This window comes from Nicotiana sylvestris, chromosome 3 (genome assembly GCF_000393655.2).
Source record: "Nicotiana sylvestris chromosome 3, ASM39365v2, whole genome shotgun sequence".
NCBI classification, from domain to species: domain Eukaryota; kingdom Viridiplantae; phylum Streptophyta; class Magnoliopsida; order Solanales; family Solanaceae; genus Nicotiana; species Nicotiana sylvestris.
The window spans coordinates 27,647,846-27,675,512 of record NC_091059.1 but is presented as its reverse complement, the minus strand read 5'-3'; the positions used below and the strand labels follow the sequence as shown (position 1 = coordinate 27,675,512).

The 27,667-nt window shown below is 37.2% G+C and overlaps 1 protein-coding gene and 1 long non-coding RNA gene across 3 annotated transcripts; one reads left to right on the top strand and one right to left on the bottom strand.

Annotated features, from left to right (window-relative positions):
* Positions 1–5,446: 5,446 nt before the first annotated feature.
* Positions 5,447–26,616, top strand: LOC104216843 (metal tolerance protein C2). Of its 2 annotated transcripts, XM_009766980.2 has the most exons (11): positions 5,448–6,139; positions 6,945–7,053; positions 7,939–7,978; positions 10,376–10,452; positions 15,100–15,188; positions 15,821–15,890; positions 16,035–16,073; positions 16,194–16,344; positions 17,217–17,306; positions 17,481–18,423; positions 26,028–26,616. In XM_009766980.2, the coding sequence occupies exons 1-10, from the start codon at positions 5,713–5,715 to the stop codon at positions 17,580–17,582; spliced, it is 1,194 nt and encodes a 397-aa protein (XP_009765282.1). In that variant the 5' UTR covers positions 5,448–5,712; the 3' UTR covers positions 17,583–18,423; positions 26,028–26,616. The 2 variants fall into 2 exon arrangements, with proteins under 2 accessions (XP_009765283.1, XP_009765282.1); XM_009766981.2 differs by lacking the exons at positions 7,939–7,978; positions 26,028–26,616 and having other exon boundaries at positions 5,447–6,139; positions 10,372–10,452; positions 17,481–17,775.
* On the bottom strand, positions 20,900–21,816 carry LOC104216842 (uncharacterized). Its single transcript, XR_708597.2, has 2 exons — positions 21,586–21,816; positions 20,900–21,385 (listed from the first exon to the last, which is right to left on the bottom strand). It is a non-coding gene; the product is annotated as an uncharacterized lncRNA (long non-coding RNA).
* Positions 26,617–27,667: the final 1,051 nt, after the last annotated feature.

Here is a 27,667-nt window from a genome sequence, read left to right as displayed (position 1 = left end):
TACTTACCCAAATTAACGATTCACAATTTAACGCCACTTGGGCACACACCTTGTAGGCTAAAATTCAATAATTACAATACAATTTGGCAAATTATGTACTGAAATATTCATACAAGAATTTTCAAATAAGTCTCATAGGCATGACCAGATACAGTGCAAAATAAGATGACACATAGGAGTACGTAGACCCTGGATCAAACAAAACTGAAGCACCTCTGCCAAAAACTAGAATAGTACTTGTGATAATTGCATCGGAAGCCTCAGCCTCGGGCCTGGCTGGTAGAGCATAACATCGGGGCTGGGCCCCACTACCCCAAACTATATCTCTGGGACGGCCTGCTGCTGGCTGGCCTCCACCTCTAGCGGCCTGAGCTCCACCTCTAATACCTCTACCCCCACCTCTAGTTGGCTGGGCGGGCTATGGAACACTCGGTGCCTAAACTATGGCACGAGAACCCTGATGCTGAGAGCCACTCGGTGCTCGAGGGCAATACCTAGCAATGTGCCTTGTGTTGCCACAAGTAAAACAAACCATCGACTGTTGGGGCTGACGACCCTGGAAACTCTGAAGCGGCGGTGCACTGATAGGAGCTGGTGGTGCACTGTAGGGTTGCTGATCAGAATATTGCATATGGGAACCACGACCACCTGAAGTACCGTGAGAAACCTGAAGTTCTGACTGAAAAGGTCTAGGAGGATTGCCTCTATCATACGAATCCCTACCTCCAAATGAGGTACCACTGAATCGACCTGAATGGTAAGGCCTCTTGTCAGACCCCTGACCACCTCCCTACGATAGAACCATCTCAACTCTCCTGGCCACATTGGCCGCCTTCTGGAAAGAAATCTCACCCCCAATCTCCTTGGCCATCTAAAGTCGAATCGGCTGAATAAGTCCCTCAATAAACCTCCTCACCCTCTCTCTCGGTGGGAAGTATGATAAGTGCATGACGGGCCAAGTCGATGAATCTGGTCTCATACTGAGTAACAGTCATAGAACCCTGCTGGAGACGCTCAAACTGCCTCCGATAGATCTCTCTTTGAGTAATAGGGAAAAACTTCCCCAGAAATAGCTGAGTAAATTGCTCCCAAGTCAAAGCTGGCGATCCGGCTGGTCTAGCCAAACAATAATCTCTCCACCAAGTCTTGGCGGATCCAGACAAGCGAAAAGTAGCAAAATCGACCCTATTGGTCTCAACTATCCCCATGTTCTTGAGAACCTCATGACAGTTGTCTAGATAATCTTGGGGATCCCCAGAAGATGTACCGCTGAAAGTAGTAGTGAAGAGCTTGGTGAACCTGTCCAATCTCCACAAAGCATCGGTAGACATAGCTGCTCCATTGACGGTCTGAGATACCATGCTCGGCTGAACTGCTAGAGTCTGAAACTGGGGAGCTACCGGCTCTGGAATGCGAGTAGTAGGAGTCTGGGTTCCTCCTCCAGCCTGAGAGACGGTTGGGGCTACAGGAAGCAAGCCTGCCCGGGCGATACTCTCCATAAGGCCCACTAGACGGACCAGAGCATCCTGGAGTAGTGGGGTAGCAATAAACCCCTCTGGGACCTGAGCTGGGCCCACCAGAACCTCATCATCAAACTCAACTTGAGGCTCCGCCACTGGGACTGCTGATCTGGGCTGAGCTCTACCCCTACCTCGGCCTCTAGCACGGCCTCGCCCTCTGCCCCTAGTGGGAGCTGCTACTGGGGGCTCGGGCTGCTGGTCAGTGGATGAGGAAGCGCGTGTTCTCGCCATCTGCGAAAGAACAGAATAGAAATTCAATTAGCATTGAGAAACCAAATCGCACGATATGAAAGAATAAATGTGAAGTCTTTCCTAACTCCGTAGCCTCTGGGGGATAAATACAGACATCTCCGTACCGATCCCTCAGACTCAACTAAGCTTATCTGTGAACTGTGAGACCTATGTAACCTAGAGCTCTGATACCAACTTGTCACGACCCGGATTTCACCCCCTCGAGAGCCGTGATGGCGCCTACTGGTAAAAGCTAGGCAAGCCAAATTATCCTAATTACTTAACCTTTTCCAGTTTTAAACCATTATCAGTGATGAGTAGATATCATGCAAATAGCGAAAATAATTAAGCGGAAGACAAAATCTGACAATTTATCTTAATACAAAACTGCGGAAGTCTAAATACAACTCTACCCAGAATTTGGTGTCACAGCTTCACAGACGGTCTACGAATACTACATACAAAGTCTGAAAGATAAAATAAACACTGTTTCTGAAGTGAGTAAAGGAAACAGGATAAAGGAAGAGATAGGAGGTGACACCAAGGCCCGCGGACGTCTGCAGGACTACCTTGTGTCGCTTGTGTGGGCTGAAGAGAACACCCTCACTGCGGTCCAAGCACTCCGGTATCAGTATCTGCACACAGTGCAGAGTGTAGTATCAGCACAACCGACCCCATGTGCTGGTAAGTGCATAGCCTAACCTCGCCGAAGTAGTGACGAGGCTAGGACCAGACTACCAAATAAACATGTGCAATATAGCGTACAAAAATAATAGGAAGCAGATAACAATGATGAACAATAATATCAAACAAACATCCCGGTAAGGGAACAATGGTGATAATAACATATGAAGCGCAATAAACCACAACAGAGTCATAACAATTATAATACAAGACTCACGGGCATGCTTGACACCAACGTATAGATACTCGTCACCATGCGTATACGTCGTACTCCACAATTAACATGTAGCAAATAAGACACAACTCCTAATCCTTCAAGCTAAGGTTAGACCAAACACTTACCTCGCTTTGCAACCAATTCAAAATTCCAACAAGCCTTTGTCTCGTGAATTCGTGCCCGAAATTCTTAAATCTAGTCATAAACAATTCGATTCAGTCAATAAAATTATAGGAATTAATTCCATATGAAATTCTACATTTTCCATTAAAAATTCGAAATTGCACTAAAATTCGCCCGTGGAGCCCACATCTTGGAATCCGACGAAACTCACAAAATCCGACAACCCATTCAACCACGAGTCCAACCATACCAAAATTACTAAATTCCGATATCGGATTGGCTTTCAAATCTTAATTTTTATTTTTGGAAAATTTGACTACAAATCTGATTTTTCTTCCATAAATTCATGGATTCATGATGTAAATGCATATGGAATCATGAAATATAATCAATATAGGATAAGTAGCACTTACCCCAATGTTTTCACGTGAAAATCGCCCAAAATCGCCCAAGAACGGAGCTCCAAAAATTCCAAAACGAAATGGCAAAGTGACTGATTTTTATGGTTAAATGTTTCTGCCCATCCGTCACTAAAAGTCATTTTCGTCACTAAAAGTCTACTAGAAACAGCTTTACGAGCCCTTATTCAATTGATCATAACATTCTGTACAAATGTCCAAATGCCAAACGGTTTAATGTTGTGAAACTAGAATGCAAGGGTTACAACTTTCGTGTTTTGCACATTTTCAGATTCTTTATAGATTTCGAGATATAAGCTTCCAAAGTAGCCTCCTCGCATCAAACATTTCTGGAAAATTTCAAAACAGCTTTACCAACCCTTATTCAATTGATCATAACTTTCTGTACAACTATCCAAATAATTAATGGTTTAGCTTTCCAAAAACTGGAAGGGCTACAACTTTCATGCTTTGTAAATTTACAGATTCCTTATGTATTTTGAGATATAAGCTTCCGAAATAGGCTCCACGATTGCACAGTTGTTGTCCAAGATAGCTTCTGCAGCAGAAATTCCAGCAACCTTTTTTGTCCGATTTCCATTCCGTTAACCTTCCAAAATCCACCCGAGGCCCTCGGGACCTTAACCAATTATACCAACATGTCCCAAAATACAATACGAACTTAATCAAGGCTTCAAACCACATCAAACAATACCGAAATTACGAATCACGCATCGAATTGAATTATGAGTTTTCAAATCTTCCAAATTCTATATTTTTGTGCCGAAACATATCAAACCAATCCGGAATGACTTCAAATTTTACACACAAGTCATAAATGACATAATGGAGCTGTTTCAATTTTTAAAATCGGATTCCGACCCCGATATCAAAAAGTCAACTCTCGGTCAAACTTTTCCAAAAATCTTCTATTTTCCAACTTTCGCCAAAATGCGTCGAATTGTCCTACGGACTTCCAAATCCAAATCCGAACATGCTCCTAAGACCAAAATCATCATAAGAAACTATTGGAATCATCAAAATTCCATTACGGGGTCGTTTGCTCAAAAGTCAAATCTCCGTTCAAACTTAAGAAGTCTTTAGCCTTGATTTCTAGATTCCGTTAAATGACGATAATTTGATCTATGGACCTCCGAATTCGATTTCGGGCATATGACCAAGTCCCAAATCACGATACGGAACTACGAAATGGTCAAAACTTAGATCCGGGTTCGTTTGCTCAAAATGTTAACCGAAGTCAACTCAGTTGAGTTTTAATGCTCTAATTTATAATTTAATCCATTTTCATACAAAAACCTTCCGGAAAACTATACGGACTGTGCACGCAAGACGAGGAATTATTAATAGTATTTTTCAAGGTCTTAAAACACCAATATAATTATTTAATTTAAAAATGATATTTTGGGTCATCACACGCACCACCTTCCCCATCACCCTCCTTTACCTATGCCGCAACTCGTAAGAATGAAGGTAGTTTGTTTTCATTGAATTTGAAAATAAGCCAATTCTATGAGGATTAAGGGCTTCAATTGGTGCAACAACATCTCTACTGTAGCTTTATAAATCCCCGTTGTAGAGACCAAAACAAATTTATTTAGCCTCGTATATGTAGAGTGAAAAAAGAGGATGACCATGAGTTATAACTTTTTGAATATTTGAGGTATTTGGCCAAAATGAATGTGTTTTTGAGAAAAAATAATTTTTTTACTTTTGGAAAGATGTTACAAATTGTAGCTTCGTCTCGGAAGCAAAATTAGCAGCAGGAAATTAATTTCTAGACTATTCCTACCAAAAATTTATATTTTATAAATTATCTCTCATTAATTTGACTTTTTCAAAATTTTAATTTCTAACATCTCTTTTTTTTTTCTTTTTTATTTCTAATATACTTATATTCTCATTCTCCTATTCTTCTTTCGAATAGTCTCTCTATAGTTCACTTCTTTTTATTGATGTTTAGTAATTTATATTGAATGATGAATTTTGATATATTTAATCATATAAATAAGAAGTAATTATAGATATTTAATATTATTACTTTGATATAATTATATTTTATATTGGTTAAAATATTCAATATATATTTTACTATTTCATATTTTATTTATATAAAATAATAATTTTATTAAATTATTTTATAATATATATTCAAATTCAATTCTCTTTTAAATTGTAAATTGAAAGTTGATATTGTCTTTTTTTAAACTTAAACCTAAAAAGTATTTTTTTGGAAAGATTATCGCAGTTTTCTCCGACCAGGCGTTTACTTTGACTATATCATGTCATTTGACCATCTTCATCCTTTCCCCATCATTTCCATAATCATAAACCCTAATACTTCTCCTTCCTCCTCAGTACTCACTCTACTAGATCACAGATCTTCATCACAGTTTGTATATCTTTGAAGAATTAGAGCTTTACAGAATAATTCATCAAATTTTCGATGAATATGGATACAGCTCGGAGTTCTAGTATTTTCCGTTTGCAATAGAAGAGTCCCATTCCAAAGGATTCAAACATGAATCAGAGTCATACGCCGTCGTTTCATTACAGGAAATTAGAATCCGACTCTCCTAGACAACCGTGGAGCGGCGATTTTGATTTCGACGGCAGCGATCGGAGATTCGCATTTTCACGGCAGAGTTCGTTGCAGCAATCGGCTGAGCCTCACACGCCGATTTCCTTATTAACGAACGATTCCGCAAAGCCTTTGCTTACTCGAACTGTTTCGAGCATTGATATACCGCCGAATATTTATCCACAACATGCATTTGGCAAGTTGCAGGATTCGGATGTGAAATTTAGGATTTCTACGTATGCGTCATCGGTTTTTCGAGGCGTGATGTCTGGGAATAAGCAGATGAGGAGGTTATTTATGTTGATTTCGCTAAATGTAGCTTATTCTACTGCGGAGTTGTGTATTGGCCTTCTCTCTGGCCAAGTAGGTATGCAAGTTTTAGTCTTTCTTTCACTTGTAGATGTTTAGATAATCTGCTGAATTGTTGAAATCTCAAGTTCATGTGTGTGTGTCTTAAAAACAATTCATTTGCGGAATCAAAAACTTTAAGACAATAAAAAAGGTTATCATTTTCACAATGTTGTTCAAATTCATTTTGTGGTCGAGCTTAGAGATTGCTCCTTTCTTGGTGTCCCTCCTCAAGTGCAGCCAGGAATTCATACAAGGGGATTTGAAAAAGTAATATTATCTTACCTACAATCTGAACCTGTGATCTAAAACAATTTTTAAATCCCTTTTGTCACTATACTAAAATCTTACTTATATCAAGGGGATTCAACAGTTTTATATATAACCAATAAAATTCATTTTTTGCCCCATTCATGCAGTACAATTTTGAACCCCTTGCCACCCTTTTGCTCCGCCCCTATTCTCAACAGAAGTTTTTCAAAAGCGAACTGAAAATGCTTATGAGCAATCTCAAATTTATTCCCCCATTCGCCATCCCTGAAGAGAAAAAAAAAAGAAAAGAAAAGAAGAAAAGTTAGTGACTATAATGAAGCAACAAGTTATAACATGGATTGACTGGGGAGCCCACTGTAGGCCTCCCTTCCACTTTCCCCTATTGCACCCCACCATAATCAAATAAAAAGATAAAACAAAAAGGAAAATAATAGCTAATGATATCTAGTATCCTATTTTTATCAGTCTATGAATCTTTAGTTTCCCACTTAGTCATTATTTCTTGCTTAGTATCTTTTGTAGAATTTTGTTTGATTCTGGTGTAATTTCAGGGTTGGTATCAGATGCATTTCATTTGACCTTTGGTTGTGGCCTTTTGACATTTTCATTGTTTGCAATGGCCGCTTCTAGAGAAAAGCCCGACCGCGTTTACACTTATGGGTGAGAGTTGAACTTTATCATCATATGAAATTCTTTGTTAGTTAAGCCTCATCCCCCCCCCCCCCAGCTGTGTGTTAATCCTTTTCACGTGCTCATTATTGAAGTTTGGTGACTTGTCAGTGCAGTTGGTTAAATGAGTAGATACAAATGTTTCTTACATGATGGGAAATATTTTAGCGGGCAAATATGTTAAAGGAGTTTTGGTGGTTATCAAAGGAGAAGCAATTTAGGCTGGTCATTGAAGTATTAGACAAAAGGAAAACTAAAATAGAAAAGGCAAAAGGATACCTCTCTGTTTTTATCAGGTCTTGACTTCAATAGCTTTTGACAAACTTAGAAAGGCAATTAGAATTCTTAGGTTAAGCCAATTAAGAATATCTCTGCAGCTTGTCTAACATTTGCAATTAAGAGAATTGCTCACAGTTTATCTAGCACTCCAACCCATCATAATAAGTCCATTCTGTTAAATGTCCCACATTGGTGGAGAAAATGAGTTGTTGTCTCCTTATATGGTGGTCGTGAGCAATCTTCAATCTTGAGCTAGATTTTGGGGTTGAGTTAAACCTAAAGGTGCATTTCTTAACATGGTCTTAGTGCCAGACCCACTAATATTCTTTATTTACCTAATGTTGAACCTCCATATTATGCTGTCCACGCTTCAGATGTCCAATTTTGTGCATGCGGGGGAGTGTTAAATGTCCCATATTTCTGGAAGAAATGGGTTGTTGTCTGCCTATACGGTCTTGGGCAATCCTCACTTCTCAAACTAACTTTTGGGGTTGAGTTAGACACAAGATCGATCTCTTAACAATTAACACCTTCATTTGAACAATTATGACCAATTAGTACAATGTTCCATTATGTTGTTGTTGTTGTCGTCATCAGGTACAAAAGGCTCGAGGTCTTGTCTGCTTTCACTAATGCTGTAAGTACATGACACCATCATAATTTTTTCTTTCGCATTTAACTTCCAATTCTTCCATTAAAAGTGTCTTTTCACACCCAGTTATCTCCGGATTGCATAATTTTTGCAATTCTTGTATTGCTTTGCTATTTACATGGGTAGGATGTCAAAGAAGCTATATCTGTGAAAGACTCTTTATTAAATAAAATTGTGCAAATCACTTGGATATTGCTTGTAATTAAAGAGTTAAACCATTAAACAATCAAAAATATAAAGATTTACACCATTGAGTCCTCAATTAAGAGATCTACCTTTCAATCAGGGGAAGCATAGAGGATTGTTTTTTTTGTTTTTTTTGGGTAAACCTGGTGTCAGCTAGCTACACGAACCTGTTCTGGAAGTTTAAGGGTTGTCAGCATATTAGTGATCCCAGAAGTAGTTGTCAGGTAATATCAAGCAACTTTTTTTATGAGAGGCATTTATCTTTACTTTTGTTTAGCAAATAAAAAAGGTTAGATATTTAGCAAAAATTACAAAAGTCGTTAAGTGCAATTTGGGATGGGAAAGAGGAGTTGCTTGGAGAAATAGTGTAAGACATGAAATAATCCGTGGCGAAGTCAAAAAATTTACAAAGGGTGTTCAAGGTTTAATATATATTTATAAAAAGTTAATTTTGACCTATATACATAGTATACTTTTTTATATACTTAGTATAATATTCCAATGAAGGTTGTTCAGTTGAACACCCTTCACTCAATGTGGCTACGCCATTGGAAATAAGGATGTCTATACTAAAAATGATTTAATGAACATATGCTTATTAAAGAAATTGAACACATACGTTTTTCATGTACCTGTTCTGAAAGCGTATTGATTGTCGGCATATTAGCGCCTCAGAAGTTGTTGTCAGGCAATATATTACAGTTTGAAAAAAAAAGTAGTTTCAGGTAATATCGTGCAACTTGTGTTTAAAGGAGAACTTTATGTTCTTACATTTTACTTTTTAAATGTATGAGGTTAGAGAACAAGGAGAAGTAACAGTACTATTTGAAAAGAATTTGTGACGGAAAGGGGTAGGGCAGAGGATCTGCAAGAAGAAAATAGTGTAAAGACATGAAACTAATGATGTATGCTTTAGAAATGAACATATATTTACAAAAGAAAATGAACATATACAACTTTTCTTTCAGCCTACTCATTTCTTCCTGGTTTTCTTTCATTCAATTGCAGGGAGATCTCTCCCTATTTTTCTTATGTATATTATATCGACCTATGATCTAGAGATATATTTGAGAACCTCCCTCTAGAATGTCATCATCCTGCATTCACGTCCTAACTTGATTGCCTCCTAAGTTGCTCGGACATGGGTACGGGTGTCCGACAGGGGTGCGGATCTAGAGGTCGGATCCTTTGAAACGTAAATTCTAAGATTCGGGGATACGGATCCTAGTATGGATCCGGGGGGGATATCCGGCTAAAAATAATTGAAAATAAAATAAAAATATAAAAATATCTCTAAATTATGAAAATTTTTGTGGAATACTTACGTATAGCTAGTAAAGTGTGAATTTCTTTTTTATTCTCAAGTTGTAGATAAGTAAATGATTGATTTTCTAAATAAGGTATGCTATTTTCTTCAAATTTTCGCTAGTTTTGGTTCTGATTTCGGGAATCAAATTATATCTTGTCTCGAATTTTTCTGTCCGTTATGGTCAAAGTACCCAAAATTGTTTGACCAGATCCGGTACAGATCCCATACCCACACCCATACTAGGGTCGTGTCGAGACGGGTGCGGCACCTAAACTGCCGTGTCGGAGCAACTTAGATTGCCTCCACCCTTCTCATGTTCATGCTGTCACCATGTGCATCGACACACTAAAAATACCTGCTTTGCAGGTGTCTTTATTGCTTTAACTGTTCCCCTTTTCCCAATTTTATTGGGTAGAATTTCAAAAATATTAAGAATTTAATTGTTATGTTTTCATAGTAAATTAACTCCTCAGCAACTACTGTAATATATTTCCCTATCATCATTGTAAAAGTCCAGTTAACTTTTTGAATTCTAACTACAATCAAATTTGTCACATGAAAGGTCGTGTGTGTGTCAGCATATATCTATATATATTTTGTATAGGAATCTATCTCAATAGGTTAATCTATTTGTCCACTTGTAAAACCTCACATGACCAATATACCATTCATGTTACTTGTCGTATTGTCACCCCCACCCAACCCATAGGGAGAAAGAAATGCACGCAAATTTTATTTTCCATCTCCAAATGTATCTTGCTTCTTCTTCATTCTCAAGAAAAGTGTATCTTGCTTCTTTTTTAGACTGTGTCTTTAGATGCCGTCTGTGTGATTGCATTTATATGGGCTAACATGGCATATTCCTCATGTATTGCTTATGTAGGCAGCTGTTCCTATTGTTCTTGTCATTCTCCTTGGCTGTGGAAGCACTTCATGCATTTATACAAGATGAATCTGAGCACAAGTAAGTGCACCAAAAATGTTGGTAAAAACTAAAAAGTTTCTAGTTTCTTGTCAGTTCACAAAACAAAAGTGATTGATTTTGTGCTCTTTTATTACTAAATTTATCTTCATTAACAAAAATAAGTTGGAGTTCTCCTTTGATGCAAAATCACTAAAATTGTCAGACAATTAGGTTCTACTGTTGTTTGATTGAGGATGGTGGTTAACTTTGATCAGTTACTGATCTGTTAGACAATAAGTGATAGGCTTCGTACTTGATTCATCAGGCTTGCGGTTATCTGAATCTTTCATTAAGTAGAATGAGCTATCCTGAGACTCACCTTTTTCAGACATTAGCTTATTTTTCTCTACTATGATATTTTTCTGAATAGACCTTATAAAAAAAGATATTTGGTGAATAAGAAAAGATTTACAGTTGCTTCACCAAAAAGAGAGAGAGAGAAGATTTACTGCCGAAGTAGTTCTTTAATATCTATTCTTAAACTCAAGACGCTTTCTTCTTGGAGAATATGAGCGAGGGACATAATTGCAATATTAACCTTTAGTTTTATAAATTGGGTCCTCTAAGTAAAAGGCCTTTGACCAAAACTCAATTGAGGAGTTAGACCCTAGGTTTTAATCCTACAATATATAGGCCCCTTTTAGGATTAGTGATAATCAATTTGATCTTAAGTAATGAAATGGACAAGTTAAAAGGCAGCCTTGAAGTTCTAAAAAATACAAGGTGGTCCAAATATAATTATTGATAATTTACCAAAAATGAAAAAAAATCCCTGCTTCTCCGCCGCTTCTTCCTCCTCATTGCTGCTTTCTTCTTCCACCATTGCCGTCTTTCTTTCCTCTCACAGCTCGTTCTAGGCCGTAAAATTGCTCAAATTCAGTGGTTCTATTTGCATTTCTTCCTTGTCCAAAAGCCTCTATAGCTCCTTCTATTCGTCCCCTTCATTCTGCTCGGATATATCTTCTTTTTTTTTCCAGAAAGCTTTACTCAAATTTTCGATATTGGAGAGTATTTTTCTGAGTGCAATTGCTTGGTCATTAATTATAATACATATATTCCTTGATTTTTTTCATCTAGTAAGTTGTAAAATCTCTTGTTGCTTTGCAGTTTTGAGGATCTGATTTTCTGTTTCTTCAGATTTATTGTACCAAGTAATCGACCCTTCTTTGTTTATTACAAACCATTTTTTATTAGCCCTAGTCTTCTTATTTTGTTAGCCTCAATCCAGTTGGTTTATCAGGTTGAAGTCATTCTTAGTTTATTACAGATAATTTATTGTTGTATTAGCTTTAGTCTAGATGGTATGGAAGACTTTGTAGTAGTGGGTGGAAATTATTTGGGTGAATGTGTGGAGACTCCAAATTACTGGATTAGGTGTTCAAAGGTGATGGTACCAATTGCACTGAGTAGGCAAGCTACCTATGAAGGGTTGGTTGAAAGAGTCATTGAAAGTTGCCATTTGAGAAGCTCGCCGAGCGATGTGTCGATTAGTTCTGCGCCTGTAAGGGGAAAATAGCTCCTCAATACATAAAGACAGACAATCATGTCCATTTATATCTTCTTGGTGTTGTTAGGGATGGTTCTAGATCCCTTCTAAAGATAACTCTGGTTGAGAATCTAACAGAGCTTCAAATGCTGTAGCAGCATCACTACCACCACCACCACTAATGCAATGCCACCTCTACCCCCACCACTATGACCATTCGATGAAGGATATACCCACATAGATGATTTTGGAGAATCTTGTATGAATAGTGATTGTCAGGACAATGATGATGAGACCTCGAGTAGCCTGTCGTTGTTTTCAGCAATTTTGGTCATACGCAGTGTGCTGCAACATAGCCCAGCCAGTCATCTTGTGAAACAATTCTTTTTTCGTGGCAAACTTTCATGAATAAGGCATTAGTAAATGCATTGAGGCTAGCTTTCGTTGAAAAAATCCTCGACCACGCAAAAAGAGTCGAAGCCAGACTAAAGATTTCGGGGTAGCATATGTATCTAGAAAGAAAAGAAATAATGGTCAACCTGCAAAGATATAGCCACAAGAGGATCACTTGCCCAATTGCTTTATCACAAAATGGAGAGATTATTTTTCTTCAAGCAACACTTTTGTAATAATATGCTTCTGTGATGCTTTGTGAAAAAAATTGCTATATTTTTCGATCAATCTATGTTGCTGTGGTGAAAAAATTGAAGTTTTTGTTATTTTTTTGGTAATGCCTTGCTGGTGATATTTTTTTCTTCAATCTATTCGTGTAATTAAGTTTCTGGATTAAGAAATTATTTTGTAATCCTGTTATTTTAGCAATAGTGTTGTCAAAGACGAAAAGCTCTAAAAAGCGCTCTAGGTTTATTGGGACTTTAAGTGCAAAGCACACTTGAAGTGTAGGCTTTAGTAAAAAAAAGGTGAATGAAGGGGAAATATGTGTGTGTATATATATACACACATATTTTTGATTTCTAGGATCCCACGCTGCATATCAGAGAGTAGAAACCTCTACTTCTTCTATCCCATTATTCAGATCCCTAAAGCTTTTGCTAAGGAACTCCATATATACCAATATATAGATTCTTCTAAACTCTCTGATCTACAATGTACTAGGATTCTAGAAATCGAAAAAACTTTGATTATTCCCGACACCTCCTCTAAAGGAACCGGAGATGTCACCTGAAGAGCCTCTGGAGTACATGTTCCCTAATTCAACAGAACCAATGCCATTGTAGGACATAAAATATTCCAATAACAACAATAACAACATACCCAGTATTATCCCACACCGTGGGTCTGGGGAGGGTAGTGTGTACGCAGACCTTACCCCTACCTTGTGAGGAAAGAAAATATTCCAATAATTAACAATTTATATATGTAAAAGCTAAGTTGCGCGGACTCTTCGTTTTTGGTGCCGCACGCGTCTCGACACGGGACGGGAGCGGGAGCGGGATACGTCCCAGATTCGGTCAACTAACTTCGGATACTTTGACCTGAGTCCATCGACAAATTTAGGGGGAAATTGAGATTTTGATTTCTCAAAATTAAAAATAAAACAGATTTAAGACATGGGAAATGGCATACCTTCAATATTGTAGTACTTTTGTCTCATATTTGTTGCTTTGTGTTTCAGAAAAATCGAGAATTCAAGAGGTCGTGTTCTGAGTTCGGACTTCTGGTAGACAATAGCAACAATATAGATGGAGAGTTGGTGGAAGGCCTTGAATGACTTTCTTCTTCTCTTTATAACTCTATCTTTTATAATTTTGATTATTTTTAGCCGAACCCCTCACCCATATTCATACCTGGATTCGCACCCCCGAATCTCAAAATTTATATTTTGCTGAATCCGACAGCCGGATCCGTGTCCGTATCGGATGCCCGCACCCGAATCCGAGCAACTTAGTGTAAAAGAGCAACAGCCACAAGGAAAAGGAAATGGGTTGGCAAATCCAACTTGCTTTCTGTTCTGCCTCACTTCTTCTCTTTTCTCCTCTGTGTTTAGGGATAATCACGAATTTAGAAACCCAAAGGCTAAAAGAGTGGCGCCCAATGCAGTGGTCTTGAAGGTTATCATCCATGGATGAACCTTGATGGTCTATAGTGTTAAAGTGAAAAAGTAGAAATCAACGGCTGAACCTTAAGAGGTTATCCATGGCTGAACTAGATGTGAGCTTCTGTTTGTCTTTTATAGTTTTTTTGCGTCCAGTTTGAAATAGAGTTGGTGGATTTATGGTGGAAGGTGGTGGTTTAAGGTGGTGGAGCTAATGATGATGGGGTGAGGAAGGTTCATATGGAATTTGGGTGGAAAAAGCCTGGTATTATCGCTCAAAGGTTTTTGAGTGAGGAAATATGATAATGTAGTATGGGGCTCAGGTATAAAATTTAATTAAATTCTAAAAATAAGAAATTCGAGGGTCTATTGGAAACAACCTCTCTACCTGCATTAGGTAGGGGTAAAGTCTGCGTACAGACTACCCTCCCCAGACCCCACATGTTGGGATCAAACTGGGTTTGTTGTTGTAATTCTAAAAATAAGAGAGAACAAGTCTCTGATAAAAGCCTCACGCGCCCAAATGTAACTAAAATACACGTAACTTTACATCTCAATATGAGGTGTTTACTTGATACAGTTAATAGCCACTTGAAGTGTTTAAGTGACAAAGGGGCCAATTGAGGTGGCTGGATGATCGTTGAGGACAACTTAAAGGGGCTGTTTAATGTATTTCGCGTAGATTGATTATCACTAATCCTAGAAGGGGTCTATATATTGAAGGATTAAAAGTTGGTATCTAGTTCCTCATTTGAGTCTTGGTCGAAGACCATTTAATTAGAGGACCCAGGTGTTTGGAGCCAAAATTGGACCTTTATTTTTTAGGTTTTAAGTCAGCCCAGAAGTTTTTAAAAATCCAAATAGGCCATCGCCTCCACTTAGACAATTTTTTAGCATTTTCACGGGTTGAAACAAAGGGAAAAGAAATCTGGGTCTATTCCCTTATCTGGGACTGGCAGGGCTCCGTTTAACTAATTTTTCCTTCTAGGTTCTTAGGGCAAAACGATTGTCACTTTAGGCAGACTTTTGGCTGTTTTCTGAAGGTTTTGTGTAAATTGTTGTTGTAAATATTGTTATACTGTGCCTGATTGAAGTCTGCATGTAGGCATTACTTGATCGTCTCTGCTGTCACAAACTTGCTGGTGAATCTCATTGGTGTTTGGTTCTTCAGGAACTATGCACGTATTAATCTTGGTAAGCCTCCTGCTTGCGATCAAAATTCTGTAGAGAGAGAGAGAGATTCTCATGTATCATAGTTTATCCTTTCCTTTTGGAAATTAAGCATGGTCGATGCTCATTGCGAGGAGTGGATAAGTTAAGAGCTAAGTTCTCTCTTTGAAGTATATAACCAATCTATGATTAACATAAAAATCCAGGGATAACTTTTTAATGATGTTAGTCCTTGACTAAAGACAAGGCTAGCTTAAAATTAAAGCTTCAAATCCTTTTTGACTAAAGAAGTCTACATCAGCAGAAAGAAAGACTACAGGAGTCTTAATATTTTTGTACATTCCAAAATAAAGAAAAAAAATAGTCTAAGCAGAGATTCACCAGAATACTTGTGTACTATTTTCTGAAATATCTTAATTATAAATTTCCAAAAATGATTATAGCAGTCTATGTTTCACAATAATATGATATCAGTTAAGCAAGCCTATTGGGGAGAAATTTCAAGATTCATTTGTTTCAATTGTCCTATGGTCGAGCAGAATCTAGAGTGTCTAAATACAATATGGGTTTCAATATTTTAAGAAGCCTTTGCCAGTTGAGCTACATAAACTATCTTGACTTCATTGAAGATTCCTGATGTGCTATTTTGCCTGCAGTCTATAGAAAAGCTGAAGATATGAATTATCACTCTGTTTGCTTGCATGTACTGGCTGATTCAATTCGCAGGTAAGCGATTACCCTGTATAGCTCATTACATGAACTGGATCCATGATTCAGATGCTATCTTATCAATTACTCAATATCTCGAATATCTTATTCTCTGTCCTGGGTTCGTAGATCTTAAGCTTTCTATACCCTTTTATTTATCAGTGCAGGTCTGATCCTGGCTTCCTGGCTGTTGACACTTGGGTAAATTTTCTTTGCTTCACTACAAAAGTTGTTTTTTTTCTTGATATTCATTGCCATAGATGGCCCTGATAAAGAAGCAAGGTTGTTTGCTGGCTTACCTCTTGTTTTTTCTTGCTTCAGGGTGAAGAATGCTGAAGTCTTATGTTTGGGACTAGTTTCCGCCACAGTTTTTTTCCTCGTCATGCCACTCTTCAGAGCTACTGGTGGCATCTTGCTCCAAATGGCACCCCCAAGGATCCCATCTTCAGCCTTGAGCAAATGCTGGAGACAGGTAAAATTATCACAAACCAATTCAATTCAATATAAAAGTTGTGCCAAATCCTGTAAGCTCACCATATTCAATAGTAATGATGGGGGTCATTAGGAGTGTAAAACTAGGCCAGGTTGAAATAACATGATGTCTGAGGTATGATTGGTATTATTGAAGGCGAAAACCGAATAAACGCTGAAGGCTACTAGGAGTGCATGCTTTAATGAAGAAAGGCGCAAATGAGAAAAAGGACAAAAGGAGTATGTACTTCAAAAAGAATAACTATAAACCCAAACTACAATTATATAGACAAATTACGAAAGAACTGAAAAAATTTGCATTTAGGTAAAGTATTGTGGTTTATTACCACTCTTTTCAAGATAGAGCCCATGGGTGATCATGCACCGTAGTCCAAGCGAAGTGAAGGCACACCTGTTCTGTACCTAGCTTCATGGGTTAAGTGGTCTTCAAGTGAGAGCCCTTGACAACACTAGTAAAGATGGATAGCGTGTTTTTTCCCCCACTGACATACGTTACTTGGTGATATTAGCTAACTAGGGGCGGAGATAAGTAGCAGCGGCTGTTATGCTTTGAAATGAAAGCAAACTTTTCAAATACAATCGGAAAATTTACATTGTAGGGCAATATTGTCCTGCAGATGAATTTTATTTGATGTGCTAGCTCTCATGAATTTTATTGGATGTGCTAGCTCTCTTGCGAAAAAAGAAAAAATTGTTCCCTGGGTGGGGGTAGAGTAGCAGGATTGTTGGTTTCAACAATGGTGTAATAGCTTTGGTGTCCTGGTTTATGAGTATAGAATGTTCCATTCTTTTATACATACTGCATCATTTCCAAACTGTTATCTTTAATATTTTTGTTTCAAATGTGCTTAGGTTTCATCTTGTGAAGATGTTTCAGAAGTTTCTCAAGCTCGTTTTTGGGAACTGGTGCCTGGTCATGTAATTGGATCAATTTTATTGCAGGTGATTACCCGACTTTATGGTGTGCAACAGTACTACCTGTGCTTCTATAATGTCATTTATAAGATACACATGACTTGTCTGCTTTGTGCTGATGAAGTCATTTCTAAGATACACAGTGCTGCTCTACTTGATGGCTTCCCAAAACTCACCCTTTTATGGTTAATTGTTGAACAGGTAAAGGAGGGAGTTGATGATCGGCCTATTTTGCAATATGTGCATGACTTATACCATGAATTAGGGATACAGGACTTGACCGTACAAATTGATTATACATGATCATCATCTTGTTTTCTTAAAAAGTACTTTGAAAGATGCAGTTTACTGATGGTATCTTTTTGGTCAAGTAATTGGTCCATTCATTGTCAGCGTGAGAGAACTTTCACCTCTAAGCTGCAACTGTAGTAAAATGAAGACCTTGTGCTAATGTACTTCAATTTACGATAGAATGTGACAAATACATCTTCAGTCAGGTGCTCGCTTTTTATCAATCAGGGCAACAATCTTTCGAGGTGTGACATCTCTCCTCACTCTCCGAAGACTACTCTCTTTGAAGTAACTAAAATAAAATACGCCTTCAACCCGATGGTGTTCTATTATTTCAATTCCAGTAGGTCTAACATTCAGGAACCTTGCGGAGGTCCCTCAGAGTCTGCCGACAAAGCATATGATTGTTAAACTCTGGCTTGGGCTACAACTAGCATAAGTTGGGCAAGCTGGGCAGAATTACTTATAGTTTCCTCTAGCTACTTACAAACGCAGGTTTATTGCTGATATTAGTGGTGGAATTGCATCCCCTTTCTGAACCTGTGAAAACAGTTCTCATATTGGGCCTTTGTGATGGTTGAGATGGCAGTAGTCCAAGCCTTACATGAAAACACCTTCAGCTTACTCCCGAAATTGTCTATTTAATAGACTATCCACGAGCTTGATGATCCTTCCAATCTTATGCACGTCTAGTTCGACAATAATTACTCTCATATTGGTTTCCAGGTTTCACTTTCAGGGAGCTTAAACATGAGCACACATAGGCATCTCAAGTCTCAATGTTCATCGGCCTATGCTAAAAGTTATCAGGAGCCGTGCAACCTGGAGTTCCAGCAATCTCTTTAGTTGAGTGGTGAGTCTTTCCGCTCTAAACTGTGTTGGCTAGTTCAATACCTCCGAACTGAGTACTAAATGTTTAAGTCTGAGCATTATGTTACGGGCTATGATGTCCATGTGAAGTAATCTATTCTCACACCAACATACAGATGATGTCCATGTGAACTGTCTCAGCCACTCTCTTATTCCTCCATCTTTTTCATAAATGTCAGTGTCTAAGCTCTCATTTTGGATGAAAGCATAGACAACGAGTGCGTGCTTTTTCTTTCAGAAATTAAGTTGTTCTTCCTTCCACAAATTCAACATATCTTCAAAAATTAGCTCGACGGCTCCATCTTTTCAATAATTTAAGAATTTGCTAATAAGTTTAACTTTTTCATCCGCTGGTTCTTTTCATCTTTCCTTGAGCCGAGGGTCTACCGGAAACCACCTCTCTACCTTCTCAATGTACGCGTTACCCTTCCCAGACCTCACTTGTGGGATTTCATTGGGCTTCTTGTTGCTAATAAGTTAACTTCCACAAGTTAAAGGAACGTCCTATCGGTCTGTGTATTGATAGTAAATAAATAAACCCATAGAAAGGATGATAGGTCAAAATATGATCTTTTTAATCTCACATGTCAGGATATGCGTTCTCTAATATCATGGGTAGGTTTTCTGATCTGAGTGATTTATTTAGGTCATGGAGCTTTTCAGGTTTACAATGATATATTTTTTTTTCCTTCTAAAATAGGGTATTTTTCAGTCAACTTCACTGGATTTTGGCAAGAAAGATTTTAGAAAATAAAGTGAAAGTTGAGTGACTTTATAGTTGAAAAAATAATAAATGATGATTTTACTGCAATTATATTACAAATAGAGAAATTTTTCTGTGTATTAATCCTTCATAGTTGACATGAGTCTAAGATAGCTTGCACCGAAGGGTATGAGCTGGTGATTAATAGAGTTGGAATAAACCAGGGGAAATTGGAGTTTAATTATTAATAAGAGACCAAAAAACCTAGGTGTTTTTTCATATGTATAAAATTTAGTAGAAAGATAAACAAACAATAAGTGCTAGTATATGATATATAACTTGAAAAAACATGTGATACAATAACAGGATTGGAAAAAGCAGTAACAAATACTCCCTTTGGTCCATTTAGTGGTCGTGGTTATTTAAAGTAACTGGTCAAAAATACTTGTAATTTCAGAAAATCTAGGTATAATTTGTTATTTTTTTCTCATTTAGCCCAAGTATTAATTCTTCTTGAAAGTAAAATATTAATTACATAGTATAGAAAATCTAATGTGACTGAGTAAATAAGGGTATAGTAGTCAAAAAGCCCTTCTTGTTAATAAATTTTTAAGGAACGTAGAAAAGAGTAGAAAAGAGAAATATGACAACTAAAATGGTCCAGGGAGAGTAGCCTTTTCTATAATAGATTTCATTGCTCCTGTTAAAATATTTTGTGAACACTTGAATGCTCTGACTAGCCTGACGAGGATGTTACTCACTGCATTGGAGCGGGTTGGATGAGATGGAGGCTAGCTTCGGGGGTTTTATGCGATAAGAATGTGCCGCCTAGACTTGAGGGTAAATTCTACTGGATGTTGGTTAGACCGTCTATGTTGTATGGAGCTGAGTGTTGGCCCGTCAAGAAGTCCCATGTCCAGAAGATGAGCGTGGCTGAAATGAGGATGTTGAGATGGATGTGGACATACCAGGAAAGACAAGATCAGGAATGAAGTTATTAGGGACAAGGTGGGAGTGGCATCAGTGGAAGCCAAATTGTGGGAATCGAGGCTGCGATGGTTTGGGCATGTGAGACGGAGAGACATAGATGCCTCGGTTAGGAGGTGTGAGAGGTTAACCATGGCGGGTTTGAGGAAGGATAGGGGCATGCCAAAGAGGTATTGAGGAGAGGTGATTAGACAGGACATGTCGGCGCTTTACCTAACCGAGGACATGACTAGCAATAGAAAGGTGTGAAGGTCGAGGATTAAGGTGGCGGGTTGACAGGTAGTTTTGAGTTTCTCCTAGGTTACCAATAGTACTAGTATTATTCTTGTTGTTGGTTGAATGTTACTTCCTTTTAGTTTGTTATTATTACTGGTACTTAGCAAACAAGTCTAGTGTTTTTGTAAATTGCTACTGGAAATTGTTGCTCCCTGATTATTATTATTTGATGCTACTCTTTCTCTCTTTTACTAGAAATTGTTGCTCCCTGATTGTTACTATCTGATGCTACATTTTCTCTTCTTTTTCCTTGTCTTTTGTCTCCCTCATATGTCTTTCTCCCCCTCTTTCTTCTTCTTCTTCTTCCCTTCTTCCTTTCCACCTTCTCTTCAGCCGAGGGTCTATCGGAAACAGCTTCTCTACCTCCCCAGGTAGGGGTATGGTCTGCGTACATATTACCCTTCCCAAATTACACTTGTGAGATTATACTGGGTATGTTGTTATTGTACTTGAATGCTCTGACTACTACCGAAAGTTGGTACGCGAGCAAACATAAATGTATGGTACTAGAGGAGTACCTCATTTTCTACATTCCTAAAGAAAACGGAAAAATACACAAGTTTTGTCAATTACATGATATATGTATGGTGCAAGTAGCAACAGGTATCCGATGGAATACAGCGAGTTCGGCACAAATTTATCCCAACTCACCATTACAACTGCTATATCTCAACACCATTACAACTACTACTACAAGAAACTAAGGAGTATGAAAAGCCCTTCTCTTATGCTACTGCCTCGGCCTACTTAATGATAATGATGTCAGACATTTCCACCCTTTTCCTATCGTTCACACTGTTTTTTCCTTTGTCCATTTTTTTCATCTTTTGTTTTCATTCAAGAAATCTTAGGAGGATTACCACTTTGACTCAACCCCTTCTTTTTCTCGTACAATTCAAGAAAGTATTTATCCCATTGTTGTCTGGTCCGCCTCCTCGGAACAGAGGCTTCGCCCGAATCCATCTTCCAAAATATGCACCTGCATCAATCAACATTAAACCACAATTTTGTTGATTTTAAAAAAAATGCACAAGCACTAGAAGAAAACCAGAAATTAAACCCAACCAATTGAATAGTCAAATGCATATACGTGTATGTTAAAATACAATCTTCGTTGTCACAATGAAAATTATAGACTGAACTTCCACAGCTTTTACAAGCTACATAGACACTAGTCACCTGGATAAAAGAGAAAACCAACGAAAACTCTTCCGCAAGAGACTCACAGTCAACTGGAAAACCAAGAAGCAAGAGCCTTCAATTTTTGAAGCAAAGAGATTTATAAAAACAGAGGAGAAGTAACAAAGAGACTTGAAACTACTTTTGAATGCATATACACTAATATAGAAAGAGATAATTAAAAGACAATTTTAATTAAGAAAGAAATTGAAGTGACTCAAAAGAGCACGTTTTGGGAAATTTTAGTAGTTCAGTTGGTTGACTACTTAAATTTTGTGTTATTTGTACGTCATGTCACTTTACAATTTATAATTAAAGAAAATGACTTTTTAGATCTTGTAAAAAAATATATCTTTTACGTGTAAAAGTAAATCTCACATGTATAAAAAAGAAGAGATAAGGTCATAAAATTAAAAATAAGTTTTGTAAAGAGCCACAAAACTAACCCTTTTGATCCTCTATCTTATAATTCCTTCCTTCATCCCTTCCCTTACTCCTATGTATAATATATTTTTTTTCAAAAACAACTTGCGTGTGAGATAGGCGGGAGAGGGGGGGGGGGGTAAAGTAAAATTATATAGAATTTTTACATTCTTATACACTATATGAAACTATATTACCCTCCCTACTCAAGTTTTACTATAATTACATTTTATATACCCAATTACCATTTATGTACATTTTAAGGAAATTAATGATAATAATTAGTTTCCTAAAATTACTCTAACATATCTTCCACTACCCCACTTTTCTCTCTCCACATCTCACCCCCTCCCCCACGCATCTTGCACAAGAGAGCAGTAATTTCACCATTGACAATCATTAAAAAGCTTTGAAGCTTTGAATTCGAATTTGGTTTTCAAAAAACATTGTTTGTTTGAATTGGATGTTGTTGCAAAGAATTGAGAATTCTCTCTACGTCTCTCACTATCTCTCAATCCCAAATTTCAGTAATGTAAAGCAAAGGAAAAGAGAGCAGCAATTCCACCATTGACAACCATTAAAAAGCTTTGAAGCTTTGAATTCGAATTTAGGTTTTCAAAAAACATTGTTTGTTTGAATTGGATGTTGTTGCGAAGAATTGAGAATTCTCTTAAGGGAACTCAGATTACCAAATCTTGATCATTCCAGTTTCGAAGAATTCGCTCACTTAATCTCTCTGTGAAATCAATCGTGACATGGAAAGTCACATTCGAATCTGGGCCAGTCAAAGAGCAAGATTCAAAGAGGCATCTCTTGGGTCAAAATCCTTAATCAAAGATCGTATGCCTCCCGTTTCTAATAAGGAATTAATGGCTCTTTTCTCTAGTATAAAAGGAAGCTCTCTCAAGAAGAAGACCACGCAACTACAAAAAAAGTATTCCAAATCTGTCGACGTCTTAGTTCAAACACTGTAATCCTAAGTTATCAGTGTCTCAAAAGATAGAGAGATCTAGAGTACAAAAGAAAGTTGTGTCACTTGACTAGAACTCAATTGTTGATTCTATAAGCTGATGGTATACACAAAGATACCATCATTTGTGTAAAATTATATAGAATTTTTACATTCTTATACACTATATGAAACTATATTACCCTCCCTACTCAAGTTTTACTATAATTACATTTTATATACCCAATTACCATTTATGTACATTTTAAGGGAATTAATGATAATAATTAGTTTCCTAAAATTACTCTAACATATCTTCCACTACCCCACGTTTCTCTCTCCACATCTCACCCCCTCCCCCACGCATCTTGCACAAGAGAGCAGCAATTTCACCATTGACAATCATTAAAAAGCTTTGAAGCTTTGAATTCGAATTTGGTTTTCAAAAAACATTGTTTGTTTGAATTGGATGTTGTTGCAAAGAATTGAGAATTCTCTCTACGTCTCTCACTATCTCTCAATCCCAAATTTCAGTAATGTAAAGCAAAGGAAAAGAGAGCAGCAATTCCACCATTGACAACCATTAAAAAGCTTTGAAGCTTTGAATTCGAATTTAGGTTTTCAAAAAACATTGTTTGTTTGAATTGGATGTTGTTGCGAAGAATTGAGAATTCTCTTAAGGGAACTCAGATTACCAAATCTTGATCATTCCAGTTTCGAAGAATTCGCTCACTAAATCTCTCTATGAAATCAATCGTGACATGGAAAGTCACATTCGAATCTGGGCCAGTCAAAGAGCAAGATTCAAAGAGGCATCTCTTGGGTCAAAATCCTTAATCAAAGATCTTATGCCTCCCGTTTCTAATAAGGAATTAATGGCTCTTTTCTCTAGTATAAAAGGAAGCTCTCTCAAGAAGAAGACCACGCAACTACAAAAAAAGTATTCCAAATCTGTCGACGTCTTAGTTCAAACACTGTAATCCTAAGTTATCAGTGTCTCAAAAGATAGAGAGATCTAGAGTACAAAAGAAAGTTGTGTCACTTAACTAGAACTCAATTGTTGATTCTATAAGCTGATGGTATACACAAAGATACCATCATTTGTGTAAATTTATTCAAAGATCTTAAAGAAACCCTTGTGACCCAAGGGAATTGGATGTAACTACCACAACAGTACCGAACCAGTATAAATCGTGTGTGTCTTACTATTGCTCTTTACAGCTTTTACTTCTTCTGTCTCACGGATTACTCAAGTAATAGCTATATTAGTCGACTAGATTTTAATTAGGCAACAATTCACCCCCCCCTCTTGTACTTTCACGATGACACCTGTTCCTTTGACAGGTCGTTGCCTTTTACTGCCGTGATGTAATGAATTATGTTATCTTCCGGGTCCGTGGTGTCATTGTATATTTTCAAGTATGGCGGCATTTTGAAGGTTTTTGAAATGGAGTGGGGAGCTGCCCTTTCACTATATGGCTGCTTGACGAATCGGCCTACATCACGTTTCGGCAGCAACTTCGGAGCACCGGTATTTTATCGACCCTTTCCTGATTCTCCTTCATCAGATCACAGAGCGCTTTGTTCTCGTTTTCCATTTCTTCTATTTTCTTTAAGATGGCTGCAAGTGCATCGTTACCTGCATCAATGACAATATGAGTGTTACCTGAGCGTGGAGTTTCTAGCTCATCGGCGACAGTTGCGATTTTTGCGTGTATTGTGCCTCCGATATCCCTTTGAACGGGTTTGTCGAGTATGTTGCTCAAGGTGTTTGTCAACCACTCTTCTAATAGCCTTTTCACAGCCGGTGGTGCTTCTCCTGCTGCAGATGTTGAGGTTTCCTCCCGCGCGAGATAGTCACATTTTCGTGCGGGGGAAGGGGGTGAGGTATCTCCCTCAGGTGTAGCGCTTGGCGTTGCGTTTTCATTGTCTTCCCTGCCGACTTCGTTGATGGAATCCAGAAGGTTGTTCGTAACACCTACTACTGCCTTTAATCTTGCTTCCCCCTTTCCTGCCATTTTTGGTCTTTGCGAGGCTAAGAAGAGGTGATTATCTCTTTCAAGGATCTAGACGAAGCTAAAATCTCAGCTATAGAAATCCTCACAGACGACGCCAAATTGTTTAACTCAAAAGATATTGGAACCTTTTTGAATAAATCAATTAAAGAAGATGAAGAGGTAAATCTTAGCTAAGTATAATAAACTCTAGAAACAAGGGTATAAAAGATGAACACAATGAATAATATTTTTGATCGTGCGAAGATGAATGATCGAACATCAAGGATGCCGATCTTTTACGTAGAAAAGTATTACAGTCAGTGTTCTTAGCTGAGAAAGCAAAAAAGGCCCCTTTACAAGGTTGTTTTTCCGCTATATATAAGGGACAAACCCCTTCTGAACCATAAAAGATATATCAGAATATTCCTAGTGCCCCCTATCGGGCCTACACTACTGTAAAGGTCATGCAATCTCTGTTCGCTTGTCTGTCGTCCTCCATGGGACGTTGAGCTAAGAAAATCTCGTCGTTTGTCGTATTTGTCAATAGTCGTGGTCGTCCAAATTTGGACCCATACAATAACAACAAACTCAGTATAATCATACAAATAAACTAGCAAAGTATGAGAAGGATAATGTATACGCAGATTTTACCCTTACCCTTACCCTTACCCTTACCCTTACTTTTACTGTGAACGCAGAGAGTCTGTTTCTAAAAATAAATAAAGCAGTTGCGAATAAATTAACAATTATTAAGTAAAAAAAATAAAAAATAAAAATCTACAAACACACATAATCTGTAATACAAATATCAAGTTGCAAATAAGTTTTTGGTGGTTTTAAGGAGCGAGATTGGCTTATGCTCTTTTGGCTCCCTTATAAATGATGAAACATTTATGGTTTTACAGCTGTAAAAATTCGATAATTATGGGGTAGATTTTATTATCACACTACAAAACAAAAACGTGGTAATTGAGTTCAATGTATTTGGTAGGTTACAGACTAGCTATTTCCTTTCTAGTGAAACATCACCATTAATTATCACTACAATTGAATCACTGCCTTTCCTCTTTCAGCTTTGATCCTCTTCTCAATGAAGTACAGTACTGAAGCATGCCAAACATGAGTATTTGCTTCTTCTTCCTTCACGTGACTCTGTGGACCCCATGATTTGAAATTCGAATAAAAATTTAATGTTATGACAGATGGAAGAGAGCTTTATTGTTCAAAAAAGATTAAAGCTTTTCAGCTGCAGCAAGCAAAGGAGATGTATTTGTATGAAATGAGAAAGTCAAGGATACAAAGCGATCAGCCTTTGATTTTTTTGGGGTTAGAGATATTGGTCACTTTGGGGGAAAAGAGGGGGTTTCGTACCAGCGGTGCAGATGATCAAATGTGATTTTACAAAGAAGTGACAGAAGACGTTTGGTACGGCGTATACTAACAATAACAAACTCAGTATAATCCCAGAAGCAATTTTTTTAAGAGATTAGTGTGTAACAACCCTACCTTTATCTTACAATCTGTTTGGATCATTGTTACCCATCGTTTTATAATGTATTATATTATACTGTACTGTATTATATCGTTTTGATGGATACAACGTTTGAATATATTGTACTGTTTGCTGTTGGTAAATAACATCTTTATTATTTGATTTGACTATATTGTACTGTACTGCACTGTTCTATTATATTTACTAAAATATTCTCAATTATTTTATATACAATGCTTATTAAGAACTACTCATAAAAAATGATTTATTTATTTGACCTCCCCATCTTCTTCGCAGGGAATCATCATTCTACCATAGTAGCTAAAACACCAAACTTGTTTCATACAAAAAAAAAAAAAAAAAATTATAGCCCCATCAAAACAGAGTTAGACAACGGACCTTCAATTTCTGGTGTTTGGAATGGCAGAAACCTAAGCAAATCATATATTATGTAAAAGAAAAAAAAGAGAGAAAGCGAACCAAAAAAAAAATGCACGCCACAAGGATGGAGACAAAGTACGTAGTTGGATGAAGTATAATATAAATAATAGGGTAAAGGATAAAATTGAAATATAGAATAATTAGTGTGGACGTAATTGGAAAGAAAAATGCAAAACAATCCCACCACACCGATTTGGTTGTTTCATAAAGTGGGGCTTTTCATGTCCCGATACAATGAATTTTGACAATACAATACGATCAGTTTTATATTAACAATCAACACAAATATTATATTTGGGGTAATAATACAATACAATACGATGGGTAACAACCATCCAAACAATACGTTAGGTTGTTTCCTATACACTCTGCTCAAGTAAAGATGAAAAAGAAGCAGTAATAACAATAAGATAATAAATAAAACTGAAGCGAAAATAATATATATATATATATATATATATATATATATATATATATATATATATATATATATATAATCAGTACTTTAATTTGGTACGATATTTTAATTATTTATTGCTCAAAACCAAATCCAAATCACATTTTGATCAGTTTTTAAAATTCAAAACTAAAATCAAATCAAACTTAATAAATCCAAATCTAAATATTTTAACACATGTTTCTTCAGCTAAGAAGAGCATAGGGTATTTCACTAAAAATTTCACTCCTATTCTTGATCTTTGTGTTTAAATTGGTATACTGGGTTTTTAATACTCCTAATTTTGTCCCACTTGTTTTTGGTGTCAATGTAATTTTGATTAT